This window comes from Cheilinus undulatus, linkage group 5 (genome assembly GCF_018320785.1).
Source record: "Cheilinus undulatus linkage group 5, ASM1832078v1, whole genome shotgun sequence".
Classification (NCBI taxonomy): domain Eukaryota; kingdom Metazoa; phylum Chordata; class Actinopteri; order Labriformes; family Labridae; genus Cheilinus; species Cheilinus undulatus.
This window is the reverse complement of record NC_054869.1, coordinates 2,400,153-2,417,197: the sequence shown is the minus strand read 5'-3', so window position 1 is coordinate 2,417,197 and position 17,045 is coordinate 2,400,153. Positions and strand designations below refer to the sequence as shown.

At 40.1% G+C, this 17,045-nt stretch overlaps 1 protein-coding gene across 1 annotated transcript in view; it reads right to left on the bottom strand.

Annotated features, from left to right (window-relative positions):
• top3b (DNA topoisomerase III beta) overlaps positions 1-11,372 on the bottom strand; it is a 44,996-nt gene extending 33,624 nt beyond the window's left edge. The window contains exon 1 of the mRNA XM_041788526.1: positions 11,078-11,372. Within this exon, the coding sequence (XP_041644460.1) occupies positions 11,078-11,147 (70 nt within the window). The 5' untranslated portion in view covers positions 11,148-11,372. The remainder of the gene's footprint in view (positions 1-11,077) is intronic.
• Between the last annotated feature and the right edge of the window lie 5,673 nt (positions 11,373-17,045).

Sequence of the window (17,045 nt, the reverse complement as noted above, 5' to 3'; positions counted from 1 at the left end):
TGCTGCGTGTCTTTCTGCTGGTTCTGCTGGCCGTTCATCAGTGCCTGTCCATGCCACTGGGCAGTCAGTGCGTGGACGAGTCCCTCTGCTCATACAGCCTGCAGGACTACTACAGCCAGATGGTCAACCTGCCGAGTCACATCAATGAGCGCAGTATTGCATCCTGGACATACACGTGAGTATGCACCATCTGTCACCTGTTATTCAGGTGTTATATCCTCAAACAGATATCAGTGCGGAGAGAGCTGGTGGATGCATCATTAGTGCTGAGATTTAAATACAGGATTAAAAAATGGATTGGCTGTGTGCCGTCCTGCTCTTGTTTAGTCCTAAGATTTTTCCATGTTTGGTAATGTTTCAGTGTTTGTCATCATATTCATGAGTAAAACACCACTACCTAAAAAGCAGAGTTAATTTGTCTTCATTTATGTATAAGTTATTAGACATCATTATCATGATATATTCATATTTTTCTACTTATATTTATTTATTAATTTATTGTTTTTCAAAGTGTTCAGAATGTTTAAGTGTTGTTTCAGACTGGGTGTGCAGCAGCTGCATAACAGCTGTGTCACAGCTTGATTTTTAGTCTGTGATCATTTTAACAAGTCAGACTGTCTGCATGAATTCTGTCTCACACAGAAGTCCACACTGGTAGGATATGTCACATGTAGATAAAAAAAAGGAAGGTTTGTGTTTTTTAAAGTCAAAGTATAACATTTCTGTGTAGAAAACAGCTTTTATGTGGAGAATGCTTTTATTCTGACATTTTCCTGGTTCTGTTCTACAGTGAATTAATTCTATTGTAGGGAGTTAAATTTAGAGCTGAACAGTTTGCAAAATATTGGGATGTTTGTTTTTTCCTGAGATTGTGATGTAATATGTGATTATTAGGTTACTCAGTTCATACATTTTTTAACAAATTTAAGCAACGAATCATTCTATATTATAACCTACATTCAGTCAGGAACACTCTCATCTTACATTTAACCATTTTATTGCAAATGGGTCAATCAAGCTGTATTCTTTGACTTTTCAGGGAGTACAAAGCTAGACGAATACATAAAAGACAATGTGTACTGAAAACAATGAATTTCAGAAGCAATTAATCCACAGTGGCCTGAATCTGAACATGAGGGTACAACAAGCTGTACGCTATAAAGGAGGTGGCTGGGGTGGAGAAGGTGAAGTAAGCTATTAGCATACTGCTGCTACAGGTATGACTTCCATGAACTAATGCTAAACTTCATCAATATTAGATAGAATTAACTAGTTATTTGCTCATATTGCAAATTTGATGTCAGTTGCTTTATCGAAGGGTATTATCATTTTTACGTCACTCATTCTGACCAAACATGCATAAAACAGGAGGTTTGTAAACCATTTTTAAAAATTGACACTTTTTTGTGCTCTTAGCTGATTTATTTATTTATTTTATTTTAATTTTATATTGAGTGATGCAAGACAGAAAATGGCAAGTGAAGGAAAACACACTAGCATTACATACAAGTGGTGGAGACAAGACAAGACAGAGACAAGCAGGGACTTATAATGTTTAAATTAGGGTTGTCTCGATCAGCATTTTTGGCCTCCAATCCCAATCCGATTTTTTAATGTTGAATATCTGCCAATACCAAGTCCCATTCCAATACTCAGAATTACCTTGATTAGAGTTTCAATTGTTTTTGTTTGCAAAAATAACTGAAGTAAACAGAATAACTACTAGATGTCTCAAACTTATTCAATTTAACTCAGTACAGTCAACACTGTTGTAAAACCCTTAAAATCACATTTCTGCTTAGAATGGTGTAATAGCTGTTAATCATTTGTCATCCCAACTCCACGTTAAAGTGGTGTAAACAGTTTAACTTGAATAGGATAAAAAAACAGATGAATCATACAGATTCAAAACAACAATCCCTATTACAATGTAGCAGCTTAATCTGAGACATGAACCAAAACATTAACACTGCAATAAAACCCAAATATCCAATACAAGCACTCTTGTTATTTCACTGCAATTGTAAAGTGCAACTAGAGCATCACTTTTTCCTCCCTCACTTTAATTTCTTTACCCACTCTTACTTTAAAATGAAGTGAAGGTTCTTGTTTAGGAACATTGTCAATGGTCTGCTTTACATGCTCTGCTGTGTGAGACCCACTAAACTGGCGTGCATTTAATACTGCACGCTTTAAAGGGATAATTCAACATTTTGGCAAATTCGCCCATTGCCATAATTCCTGTAGTCTTAGTAATAAGTTTGTTTCCTTTAGTTGTCAGTGCAAGCTGTTTCTAGATCTGGGGGGATTGTTAAACCAGCTGCACACCGAACGCTGTGTTAGCAGATGGAATTTTAGCTTTCTCTCATCAAACTCATCAAATACACAATCCAACAACTCCAAAACGTTCTCATGGACAAGTTGTGACCTGCACATTCACTGCGCTATGAAATAATAACGTATAATTATGTAACATTACGACACATGAAGCAAATACTCAGAACTATTTCTTGAGTAAACCACTGGGCGGAGTGGCACCAGCAACCATGTCTGGAGTGTAGTTCCGGCTTTGCATTTAACTTTAAAACATCTCCGTCTCGTAATGTTCCATGGTTATTTCATAGCATGGTGAATGTGCAGGTCACAACTTGTCCACAAGAGCGTTTTGGAGAATTTGCCAAAATGTTGAAGTATCCCTTTAACTCAAAGGTGGAGGACTGTTCAGTGAGACTCAGCAGTGACATGGGGCAATCATCACAGCTCTAAACGTCTGGAGTGAAGCTAACGGCAGTGACATTGCTTTTTTAAATTCTCTAGTATGCTGTCACGTACTTTGTTGTACAGCTCCGGTAAGCCAGTGTCACTGATGTAATGTTGAGACAGCAGGGCATAGCGTGGGTCTAAAAGTTCAAGAAGACAACAAAAACCCAAATTCTCCATCACGGAGATGGTCTGGTTGTCCAAAGCAATGAATTCAACCACTTTTTTTGTTATCTCATTTGCCTTATCGCTCTCTCGAGGGTACTTGTCTTTCCTCTTAAAGTCCAGTGTGGTTGTTTGGTGAAGCTGCCCGTTGTTATAGTGAAGTCACTGTATTCCGCTGCATGTTTAGTTTGGAGCTGACGGATCAAATTTGTAGAGTTAAACGCAGCTCTGCTGCTACAACCTTGTGAAACAGTTGTGTTACAGATGCTGCAAGAGGCCACTGGACTGTTTTCACTCTCATGTTTGAAATTTTTCCACAACGCTGACATGTAAAACACAGGGATGCTAAAGTTGCTGCCGCTACTGGTGCGTTTACAGCCTGTCATAAATTGTGCTCTGTCTACAACAGCTGATGTAAATGATCGGTTGGGCTGATCAGATCAAATTGCCAATCAATTAAATATGCTTATATCGGCTCTGATCCGATACATACGATCGGGATCGGGACATCCCTGTTTAAAATATTTCAAGTTTGAAGGTGTTGAAGGGGTATGTCTGTGTGCGTGTGGCTGTGTGTGTGTACATGTATTTGTTTAGGGGGATACATAACAGAGAGGTGAGGATATGGTTCGTCAAATTAAGTTGTGATTAAACTGTATTACATGATAGACAGGAGGGGAGACATAAGAATGCAGTACATATTGATGGGGTGTATATATTTCGAAAATAGTAGTTTAGATTAGTTAACCTCTGTTTCTGGTCTGTTCCCAGAGAAAACATCGACCTGAACCGAGTCCCTCAAGTCATACACGAGGCCAGCTGCCATACCAGCCACTCCTGCAGGGGACTGGACAATGCTTTTGGTTTGGAGTCCATCCCTCTGTCCCTGAGGATGCCCGTCCTCAGGAAAAACCCCAACTGTTTCCCCACGGCCAGCTACTCCCTGGAGTTTGAGCTCATCACCATAGCGTGTATATGTGCCATCTCAAGGCACAGCTAAACGGGACTGAACCACCGCTCTGCTACGGCTGAGGATGCTGGGGAACATCTACCTTTGTTCAAAAAGAGTGGTTTCTATTAAGAGGCAATGTCAGCTCATTGTTCAGTATTTAACATGAAATTTGCCACCATTTACAACATGCCTGTCAACAGAGTCCAGTAGCTATTAAAGCCTTTTGGCATCAGCTGGTACCATAACTGTGTCCATGTATGATTTTTACAGCCTCATCTCTAAAAAGAACGATTAGAAACCACTATGGTTGCACACAGTGATATAACAGCTCAAAAAGGTCAAAGGACCATTTTGACGTCCACCATTGAGATGATGACCACAGATGTAAAGGTGAGTCAAACAAAATTGGAGTATTATGGTAAAATATATATTTTTTCCACCATATAACTTTTTTAAAAAATCAAATATATTACTCATTCATAAAATTTACACATTTACCATTGATAAATCTCAAAAGGTAATCTCAGTGCTTTTAATGAAGAGGAAATGTGATAAGGGAGTTTTGGGATTAGCAATCTGTCCACAGACGATTTTCCAGGTGACAGACCATCTTCCAACAGTGATCTAGTTTTCTATCTGTGGTTAATAAGCTGCTCACTGTCAGTGGTTTACTAATATTCCTCGATCAGGGCTATTTATGAAAATCAAGGCACGTTAATGACAGGTAAATTTGACCCACTGGCTGTTTTAGGTATGCTCCACGATGGTTCTAGTGTTAAGGGGCATGAGTACAATCCTTAATCATCAGAGGTCTGTGCTCAAAATATCAATATGGCAATACATCATCACATGCTCCTATAGCCAATACATGTACTAATACAGATGTATCGATTCCAAAGAATCAACTGCTGGCTACTACAGCACTGATAGGATCTCATACGATCAGTGTGGTTGGTTTCAAATATTTAGATCAGAAAAAAGGGGATAAAGTTGTACATAGCCTGTGTCAGGTTATAATGCATAACTAAAGCACCGAATGATGTCATCTGTACAGGAATATGGACATGAACCTGAAAAAAGGATTGAGGGTTAGCCTTGCTAGCACTGCTAACTAGGGCTGAACAGTTCTGAAAAATAATCTAATTGTGATATTTTTTACCCAGTATTGTGATTTAATACGCAATTATTTCTTGAGTTCTTCATCGCATGTATTTCCCAACAAAAACAAACAATAATTAATTCTAAACAATAAACAAGGCAATATTAGATTAAACTCAAGATAAGATAAGAGATAAGATATTCCTTTGCTAGTCCCGCAAGGGGAAATTCCAATTTACAGCAGCAAAAAGTATCTTAGACAAAGCAGAACAAAACAGGTCATTGGCGACAGAAACACAATAGAAATAGAGTACAATAAAAGTAGTGTTGCAAGAGCACTAATAAATACAAAAATATGGAATATAAAAACGTTGTCTTACAAATTATAAATAGTATTTGGGTCAGTGACGAATAAGGTTTCAAAAAGTGGAAAAATTTAAATGAGTTAGAAAATGTTAAAGTTTATTTTAACTTTATTAGAATGTTATGTATATATTTCAAGAACTTTTGTTCTCTTAAAATAACATTTATGCATTTTTATTGTCAACAATTTGATTTTTCCCATGAAAAATGTCATTCGGGATAACATTAATGGATATTCCAACATTTTGGTTATTTATTTTTATAAATATATAATACTTCATACATATCTGTGGTTTGGAATCAACAAACATATTCTTGTCAGGAAATCAATTTTGTATTAAAATTAATTTCACATTTACTATGCCAATTTGAAATAAAACAACAGCATTTATGTGTTTTTAGCGTTGTCCGATATAACACAAAATTTGGTGGCACATTGTACAGTCACTGAAAAGGTCAAATTATCAATATTTTAAGAGAGCTTTACTGACCTTTTTTCACAGTCATTAGGGTCTTAAGAAACTCCTTTTTGATGTAGCTTCCTGTCACATGACTACAAGAATTCCGTATAATGAAAAATTAATCCTGAATGTCTGTTATCCTGAATGATATTGGCTAAAACCCAAAGTTGGGACAAAAGTATTTCACACATCAAAATGAAATAAAGGGGAGTATTTGCACAATATGTTTATACATACTTCTAAACAACAACACAACTATGCCCAGTGGATAAATTTAAAGTATCATCAAGATTTTAAATGTTTTTGGAGCATTTTTGCACCTTGATTTTAGGTGTGGACAGTTATCCCGAATGACATTTTGACAGTTTTGAGCTCCATAAATCCTCAAATTTCTATTACTCATAATATATTCTACTAGTATTCAAAAAACGGGGTGGGAATTAAATCATATAATGTACTTTTAGTTTAAAAGTATGTATTGATATAAAAAAATATGCTTCGGACACCAAAACGGACACGTCACGTCATTGACCCATTTACAAACAGTTATGTACAGGCTGGGTACATTACTGTACAGATTGGGTGTGGTGGAAATATTAATATGTACACCTATATACACATACATATACACAAATATATATATATATATATATATATATATATATACACAAATATATATATATATATATATATATATGCACAGACATGTGTACAGATTATACACATAAATATTAGTTATTGCACAGATTATTTTGAGCAGTTTCTGTTGTAAAGCCAGCAGCAGGAAGGAAAGACCTGCGATACCTCTCCTTCACACACTTCGGGTGTAGCATCCTGTCACCTAAAGCCGTGTTTCCATCAGGAGGTCCGGTTTGATTCAGTTCGGTTTGGTACGCTAAACCCCAAAATGGTTTGCGTTTCCACAGACACCCATGCTCTCACTTGGGTGGGCGGGGCTGTAAAAGCATGCATGTGGAGTCAAAGACAGCGCAAGTCAGCTGTTCCAGCAGCAGAGTTATAGAAAGGATGAGTGACAGAAATAAGTCAGGAATAAGCAGTGAACAGCTTTATTTCAGCTGAAAGTGCTTTTTAAAAAAATAACTACATTTTAATGATGTTAACCGCTGTCAGTAAAGATCCTCAGCTGATGGAATACATGTACAGAGACGGTTTGAGTCATAACGCTACGTTAATATATGAATATATCTAGTCTAGAACAGTTTAGACGACAAAATATGGAAGTTTAGAGCTGTACTGTGCGAATTCGCCGCATTAAAAATAAAGTTAAAGTTCAGCTGGTGTTAAAATCAAGCTAGATTAAGTCAGAAATCCGGGGTGCGCTGATCTCGTTGTAAAATAGTCTGCAGCCCGAAGTTTTATGAGCCCGTTCAACAACCACAGAGCGATGTTTTCACAGGTTGTCTAACGTAAGAAGGAGATTAATAACTAGTTAAAGATGAGAATGAACTGTTCTAAGGCTTCGTATTCACTAAACTTAAGCATTAATTTAGTTTCTCATCCATCACGGATGGATCAGGCTGATGTGAGCCTTTGGGCTCTGCTTTGTGTTCTTAAAATCATCCAGACAAACGTCAGGAACCTTGATTTGTGGCCAGACACCAATATCCATAGACTAGGAAACAGTCTGGATCTCTGTCAAGTCCAAATATTTCCCATTTAGGCAGATATTGGTCAATTTTTCTCCCGTTTTCGCCCGCTTCTCACAGCGCAGATTTCTGTGTTTGAAGCCTGGAGGCGAGCAGCTGAGTCGCACACTGACATGAATTCAGTGCAGCATTGTTGTGTGTGTAGCTCCACCTTTTTGGTATGGTTAGGTAAGATTGCTACCCCTACGGAAGGGTGCCGAAAAGTGGGACGGTATGGGTCGGTTTTTGGGACCCTTTCTCTATGGAAATGCCAAAAAAAGTGTGCCGTACCGCACCGAACTGAGCCGGACCGCTTGGTGGAAATGACCTATAATGGAGCTCCTTGGTGCAGTGAGTGTGTGTTGGAGGGGGTGGGAGTCTTTTTCCATCATGGAGGACAGCTTGGCTGTCATCCTCCTCTCCCCCACCTCCTCCACAGGTTCTGGAGGGCATCCCAGGACAGAGCTGGCCTTCTTTATCAGTTTGTCCAGCCTCTTCCTGTTAGCTGCTGTGATGCTGCTCCCCCAGCAGACCACGCGGTAGAAGATGACCGAGGCCACAACAGAGTCATAGAAGGTCTTCAGGAGTGCCCCCCGCACCCCAAAAGATCTCAGCCTCCTGAGCAGATAGGGTCTGCTCTGACCTTTTTTGTAAAGTGCAGTGGTGTTATTAGTCCAGTCCAGTTTATGGTTCAGATGAACACCCAGGTACTTGTAAAATGTCACCATCTCAATGTCCCTTCCCTGGATGTTCACTGGTGATGAGGGGAGTGGGGGCGCAGACAGAAGTTCACAACCAGCTCCTTGGTCTTAGTAGCACTAATCTGGAGGTGGTTCCGCTGGCACCAGTCCACAAAGTCCTGAATGAGTCCTCTGTATGACCGGTCGTCCCCATCTGTGATGAGGCTGACGATGGCAGAGTCGTCAGAGAACTTCTGCAGGTGGCAGGTGGGTGACAGGTGAGAAAAGTCAGCAGTGTAGAGGGTGAAGAGGAATGGCGCCAGCACTGTTCCCTGGGGGGCCCCTACACTGCACAGGACAGTCTCCGATACACAGTCCCGGGTCCTCACATACTGTGGGCGGTTGGTGAGATAGTCCACAATCCAGCATGTGAGGTGTAGGTCCACTCCAGACAGCTCCAGCTTGTCCTTCAGGATGTCTGGCCTGATGGTATTGAAAGCACTGCTGAGGTCCAGGAAAAGGAGCTGAACAGAGCTCCCAGGCAACTCCAGGTGAGACAGAGCTTGATGGAGGAGGAAGATGATGGCATCGTCCACCCCGATGCCAGGATGGTACGCGAACTGCAGCGGAACCATGGACGAGCTCACCAGGGGGTGCAGGTGGTCAAGGACCAGCCGCTCCAGAGCCTTCATGAGGTGGGATGTTAGGGCCACCGGCCTATAGCAGCTAGGGTCCTTAGGATGCATTGGAGGGAGGAATTTACACAGCCACTACAATGGTGTGTGAAAACTCCCGTGGCAGATAGTAAGGCCTCAAACTAACCACCAACAGCTCAATGGCTGGGCAGCAGTGCTGCTTTTTGATAGTGATGTGCCTGGAGTTACACCATCTATCATTCACAAACACCGCCAGCCCCCCTCCTCTCCTCTTCCCGCTCCTCTCTGTCCAGTCCGCACATAATAGGGAAAATCCATCCAGCACTACGGTCGTGTCTGTGTGCTGCGTGCTCAGCCATATCTCTGTGAACAACAGCATGCTTCACCACCAGAACTCCTGATCATGCCGGGTCAACACCGCCAGCTTGTCCATCTTACTGGGGAGAGATCTTACATTCCTCATGATGACGAACGGGAGAGTCGGTCAAGAAGCTCTCCCCTTGTTGCGGCGTTTAATCCCGGCGCAGCACCCCCTGCATCCTCCTCCTTAACTCGCGGGGGACATCAGGTCGCTCCTCTGGCCGCACAGCTGTGCTACGCAGGAACAACAGCTGGTCCCTACTGTAAACAATGGGAGCCATTGCTGCTCACAGACCCACAGACGCGATGGAAAAGTTGAAAAAAAGTGATAAAAAGTAGCACCAGAGCACCGTGCTTGGTGTCTCGGGTGCACTGAAGTATTAAAAGCACAACCAAACAAAGAAGAGAAAAAAAAGACATACAATAAACAGGAATAAAATAGGAAAAACTCCAGAGTCCTCAGAGCTGCTGTAAAAAGCTGGCGGACAATCAGCCCCATCTTGAAAGTCTGAAAAATCTCGGGCTGAACAATTTTGAAAAAATATCTAATCATGCAAATTGGTTATGAAGTGTTGTATTAAAGGAAGTGGTAATTTTATATTATTCTCATATTTAACAAGAAAAACAGTAAAATGAAGAAAATAGGATTTTTTAGTACACTTTTTAAAAAACATGCCACTAGGATAATTACATGACATGTAATGTAAAATGTCTCTGCTGCAAAAAAAAAAAAAAAAGTTCTAAACTGGTATTTTCACACAAATTTCAGGTAAAAGAAATGTTGCACCCTCTGTGATTTGAAAATTGCAGCAGGCCATATTGCAATTTAATCTAATTTGCATTTAACTGCCCAGCCCTACTGCTTAGTAGGGATTGGCAATACTCATAAATCAATGAAGGTTTAGCTGACTGATTCTGCTATGGAGTCACAGGCTCTGTGATATAACGCCACTTTATGATATCACGGGAGTGAAAACAAGACCAAGAGCACATCAGCATTGGGCATCAAATTACACTATAATGTGGAATCTTTAACTCTTGGCTTGAAGAAGACCTAACGTGTAAGTAGCATGCAATCACATCACTGACTTCAGCTGTTATGGGACAATTTTGTTCTTCATCTGCTCAGATCAGTGCTGGAAAGTTCTGACAAAATTTGAGGCAATTTCCACTGGCAAAAATTATCAATCCAATATAGAAATCTGTTGTGATATAAGATAAGAAATGTGTTTACAATTTCAGGGATACAAACAGATATAACAGATTGAACCATCACTTTTTTAACCAATTCAGCATAGACACTTCTGTTGTAGATTTCTTGTTGTTGTCATCATTGTGTTTTTCCACCAAACAATAGAAAAGTATCAACAGTAGGGCTGAACGGTTTTGGAAAATAATTTCATTGTGATTTTTTTCCCCAATATTGCAATTGCCATATGATATGCGATTATTCCTTAACTTCCTTTTATTCCTAAAAGAAAAAAGCTTGAGTCTGGACCTTCAATGGAACCAAACACATGCTTGAACAAAGAGGCAGGATAAAACAGACCTGTTCAAAAAGCCCATCATTACGGATGCCAGGCAGGACACGTGTGCATGTATTTTGCTTTATTCTATTTCCCATCATTCCATGCAAATTTAAGTTATTTTCCAGAGATATCGTGAAATCGACACATCTTTATATGACAAATAAAACTGTAGTCTCCTTATTGTCCCAGATAAATCTCATAAACAACATTTCAGCGCTAACTTTCAAACATCTGAGTGATTTTAAAACCATTAAAGACACAACTGAATTTAATGTGCCGATATGAGTATCATGGTGAAATGACTGATTCAACCAAACAGTGACATCAAATCTGTAGTTGACAACCCCAGAATGTCCTCATCTATACCATGAAAATAAAGACTTAAACAGATTACTGTTCGTACTCACCTTTAGAGAGGATTTTGGCTATCGACTGAGCCAGTGATGGTTTCTCTGCCACCATCAGAACAGTCTTCATGTTGAATGAGGAGCTAACAGCTAACGTTAGCAAACAGCTCGGCAACAAACAAACAAGAGCAAAATCTTCGCTGTAGTTATGATTCTTTGAACCGGAATAATAAACAGTGCTATAACTCACTCTACTGTGAATACAAATGTTAATAACGGTTAAATCTGCTTGCTTCTATACGGAATTGTTGACTACGGGAGCGGACATGACAGTTAACCTGTTATTTACTTCCGCTGTCTTCTTCTTCTTCTTCTTCTTCTTCTTCTTCTTCTTCTTCTTCTTCTTCTTCTTCTTCTTTGATTTCCGGTAGACTAGGCACAACCTAATGCATTGCTGCCTCACAAAGCTGGCTACACGCTATTGCAGCTTCCTCCTCTGAGGCCTATATTCTGCTATACAGGCCTGTTGTTAAAAGAAAGTGAACTACTGCTCGTGCACTCTCCCTCTCACCCAGTATTGTTGCAAGTGAAAATGATTTAAGTCCTATCTTTTCCAAATTAATGAATATCTTTCTCTGCTCAGCGTAAGCTGGACACTCCATTATGACATGAATCACTGTCTCTGAGGTTTCACAGTGTTCATGCTTCCCATCAGAATGTTTCCCCACCATACCAACCCACTCGCTAAACTACAATGCCCCAGCCTAAGCCTTGTCAGCTTGACATCCTCTGCCCTCGTCAAACACACTCTCTTTATGGGTCATACTGATGGCTGGATTCGGAACAGTTTCCTCCCACTGCTGTCTCCCTCCCACTCCTGCTGCCACTGGTGGTGGGGTCTTTTATTAATGATGCTGCGACATTCCATTTTTCCTAAAGGGACTCTGACATCCACCTCCGTCCTGCCCAGACTGCACTTTGCTGACCTATCTGCCACCTCGTTCCCTTCTATAACTACACCCACATAAACCCAATACTACCCCCCCACCCCCCCAGTTTAGACACCAGCATCACTATCTCCCCAACTATATCCACCCTAGCATTACCTCCCTCTGCTCCCCTCAATGCCGTCATCATAGCTGACAGAGAGTCTGTACATAAAACCACCTGATCCAACCCCCCATCCTCAACCCACCACAGGGCCCACAGTAGCGCTATCAGCTCTGTTGTAAAAATAGAGACTCCATCAGACGGTCTCTTGCTTTGGCAGATGTGGACATGTGGAATATATATTCCAAATCCTGCTTTCCCACTCTCTGGGTCTCTTGACCCATCTGTGTAGATCTTAGTACACTCCCCCCACCTATTCTCAAGGTATCTCCCTACCCCTTCTGCCACATTTCCTATTGCTCCCTCTTGTATTAGCTGTTTTACTGACATATCCACATCTGCCTCAGCCCATAACCCCCGTGGGACAGATGGGCAGCACACAGTGGGTGCTACACTAATCTCCTCAAGGCCCAGCTCCTCTGTGTATTTTCTAACAGATTCTAAAAAACTGACCCTATTAAGTCTACTCTGCCCATTTTCAAATTCCCAGCATGCAGACATCAGGACATTTGAAGGAAGAGCCGATGAGAATCATTTCAATTTAACCCAGTAATTGAGTCTCACGCTGCAGCCTCAGTGGGGTCTTCCCTGCCTCCACCAACAGCGCAGAGATTGGCATTGTCCAGAAAGCCCAGTGCACAGCCTCAGGGCTCTGGCCTGCACTACATCCAGTTTAGAAAGATTAGTCTTGGCTGCTGAACCATACGCCAGACAACCATAGTCAAAGATGGATCTAACCAGCGCCTTGTAAATCATCAACATTGCAGTCCTATCTGGCCCCCCCCCCCCAGGGACAACCAGTCAGACATCTCATGATATTGATTACCTTCTCACACCTACTCAACATCTTGTCCACATGCACTCTATATGTTAATCTCTCATCCATCATCCATCAAAATTTAAAAACCTTTACTTCGTCCAGTAGTGACCTGTATAACTTGAGGCCCTTACTGCCTACTGTCCTTTTCCTGGCAAAAATCACATAATTTGATTTGGCGACAGAAAGCCTGAACCCCCACTTATCAGCCCAGTCCTGCACCTTATTAATTCTGCTGTCTTCTTCTTCGTTGGTGCTTATAGGTGGTAGTCAAAGAATTTGTATGCCACCTACTGATGTGAAGCAGGAAAAATCTTTCTATCTATCTATCTATCTATCTATCTATCTATCTATCTACAATTCTGTGAAGAAGAGTGGGCCAACATTCCTCCACAGTGATGAGAAAGTCTCATCCCAAGTTATCACAAACACTTGATTTCAGTTATTGCTGCCAAAGGTGGAACACCCTGTTATTAGGTTCAGGGGGCAATTACTTTTTCACACAGGGACAGATAGGTTTGGATTTTCCCCCCTTAATAAATAAAATCATCATTCAGAAAATGCATTTTGTATTTACTTGGATTGTCTTTGTGAAATATAAAAATTGGTTTGATGATCTGAAACATTTAAATGCGTTAAATATGCAAAAAAAAAAAAAAAAAATCAGGAATCAGAAAGGGGGCAAATACTTTTTCACAGCACTGTATGTCTGCAGGTTTTTACAGAAACACAACTGCTCTGAAATGCTAATGTTTGTTTTCCTGTACAACACTTGTTTCTGAAAGGTAATCTTGCCTTAAAAGACAGCACATACTGCACACTATGCAGTAGAGGTAATAAAGTAGTTTGTGTTGTCATATTTTACAGTGATGTATTAAAGGTGCACATCTTATGGTTTGATGGGATCAGTGAAAAAGATGATGGGGGAGTCAAGAAATGAAGAACAAAAGAAAAATAAATGGTGATAAAATCATAATGATATATCTTACAGCTGTTCTCTACTTGTTAAATCATACATAACCAGTGAAGTGGTAAAACTGAATATTAAATGTGTTGATGTCTACAGAGATTGAAGATAATGAACATCCTCCCTCTCTCTCGCTGTCTGTGGCGGTCGTATGTCTCCACCTGCTGGACATCTGTGAGAACAGCAGCCTACTGTATACTCTAAAGAGATTTCAATCAGCATATTTGATGCTGCTCTATCTGTACCAAGGATTTGATGAATATATTCATTTCTAAACCTGTTTATTTATTTATCACCTCATTTGAAGATTTGATCAGACCCTGATGTGGACCCAATAACTGAACCAACACTGCTTGAAAGGTGGACCTTGGTCCAGGAGGACTGCTTTGATGGTTGTCTCTGGAGCTCAGTTCCTCCTCTCAGAGACCCCCTCAGATGGCTTTGGCACAGTACGAGTACAGATTGCCTAGTGTGAGTGTGCGCTTAGAGCAGTGATACTCAACGTGTGGCTCTGGAGCCACATGTGGCTCTTCTGTGATAATTTGTGGCTCTTTTATGTCTTTATTTCAAATATTCTTCGCCCAGAAAACCTTTAAAAGATCAACTTTAACCTCAGAAATTATACATTGCAAGTAACATTAATCAGTTTGTTTCCCAGTGTTGTACATTTGGCTTTAATTGTCAACCTTTATTTTTTGTTTGTATATTTCCATTGCCATTATTTGCAACCCCCCCCCCACCACCACCACCACCACTTTTAATCTATTTTACAGCTTTTTAAACCCATTTACCACTTCTTTTGCCCCTTTTCCCCTGTGTTTTTTTTGTCCTGCTATTTGCATTTTTTCCTTCTACTTTTTGCTGTGGTTTGCCCCTTCTCAGCCATGTCAGCTGCCTTTTTCCATTGAATGCTACTCTTTTTTCCCATTTTTGCCACTTTTGTCCTTTTAAGTCTCTTTTCAATCATTATTTTGCCACATTTTTACATTTTTTGACCATTTTTTTGCCACCTATAACTTATTTTTTGATCAATTTTGCTTTTTACCCAGTTTTTTTTTCTTTTTTTTTTTTTTTTTGCCAATTTTCACCGTTTTTTGCCATTTCTTTGCCAGGTTTTGACCAATTTGCCACTTTTGTCCATTTTAATTTCTTTTCACTCATTTTTTGCCACATTTTGATCAGTTTTTTCACCTATATCTTTTGATATCAATTTTTGCCATTTTTCACCAGTTTTTGCCTCGTTTATCTCACTTGTTGCTATTTTAAAAATTTTCCCCCTTTTACCATTTTTGCACATTCTTGCACATTTAACCTGCCTTTGCCATTGAATGCCAGTTTTGTCCCCCATTTTTGCCACTTTTGTCCAGTTTAGTTACTAATTTTTGCTACATTTTACAGTTGGGTTTTTTTGGGTGGGGGGAGGTTGACCATTTGTGCCACCTGTAACTTATTTTTCAATAATTTTTTGCCACTTTTGCCAACTTATTCTTTATTACCACTTCAACCCATTTACACCACTTTTTACCACTTAGATTGTGGCTCTTGCAAAGGTTTTTTTTTTTTTTTTTTTTTTTTTTTTAATATTTGGCTCTTTGGTTGAGCAGGGTTGAGTAACACTGGCTTAGAGTGACCATCAGGTTCTTGGTCACCTCTCCTACTAAGGCCCCTCTCCCATGATTGTGCAGTTTGGCTCTTGGAGTCTTGGAGTCCTGGTTGTGCCAAACCTCTTCCATTTGAGAATTCTGGAGGCTTCTGTGCCCTTGGGAATCTTCGGTGCAGCAGAAATGTTTTTGTAGCCTTGTAGCCGGATCTGTGTTTATAACAGTTTTTCTCAGTCGCTTTGGTAGATCAGAATTGAAATTCTCAAAACTACTTGTTCAGTCTACACATCATTGTGTCACTTGTGCACATCAAAAAGCAGTTTCTCATTTCTTTGAACAAGTTGCAAATGCTTTGGTACATCCCTGCAAATGATTATGTACAATTCTCTGCTGTTTCCTACATTATCAGCTGCTTATGTCATGTTGATCAAAATGTATTATAATGGGTCTCTGTTGAATAGTCTCACCCCCCACAACACACACTCAAAAAATGAGTGAAAAGAAATTAAAATGGACAAAAGTGGCAAATTGGTCAAAACCTGGCAAAGAAATGGCAAAAAACGGTGAAAATTGGCAAAAAAAAAAAAAAAAAGAAAAAAAACTGGGTAAAAAGCAAAATTGATCAAAAAATAAGTTATAGGTGGCAAAAAAATGGTCAAAAAATGTAAAAATGTGGCAAAATAATGATTGAAAAGAGACTTAAAAGGACAAAAGTGGCAAAAATGGGAAAAAAGAGTAGCATTCAATGGAAAAAGGCAGCTGACATGGCTGAGAAGGGGCAAACCACAGCAAAAAGTAGAAGGAAAAAATGCAAATAGCAGGACAAAAAAAACACAGGGGAAAAGGGGCAAAAGAAGTGGTAAATGGGTTTAAAAAGCTGTAAAATAGATTAAAAGTGGTGGTGGTGGTGGTGGGGGGGGGGTTGCAAATAATGGCAATGGAAATATACAAACAAAAAATAAAGGTTGACAATTAAAGCCAAATGTACAACACTGGGAAACAAACTGATTAATGTTACTTGCAATGTATAATTTCTGAGGTTAAAGTTGATCTTTTAAAGGTTTTCTGGGCGAAGAATATTTGAAATAAAGACATAAAAGATCCACAAATTATAACAGAAGAGCCACATGTGGCTCCAGAGCCACACGTTGAGTATCACTGCTCTAAGCGCACACTCACACTAGGCAATCTGTACTCGTACTGTGCTAAAGCCATCTGAGGGGGTCTCTGAGAGGAGGAACTGAGCTCCAGAGACAACCATCAAAGCAGTCCTCCTGGACCAAGGTCCACCTTTCAAGCAGTGTTGGTTCAGTTATTGGGTCCACATCAGGGTCTGATCAAATCTTCAAATGAGGTGATAAATAAATAAACAGGTTTAGAAATGAATATATTCATCAAATCCTTGGTACAGATAGAGCAGCATCAAATATGCTGATTGAAATCTCTTTAGAGTATACAGTAGGCTGCTGTTCTCACAGATGTCCAGCAGGTGGAGACATACGACCGCCACAGACAGCGAGAGAGAGGGAGGAT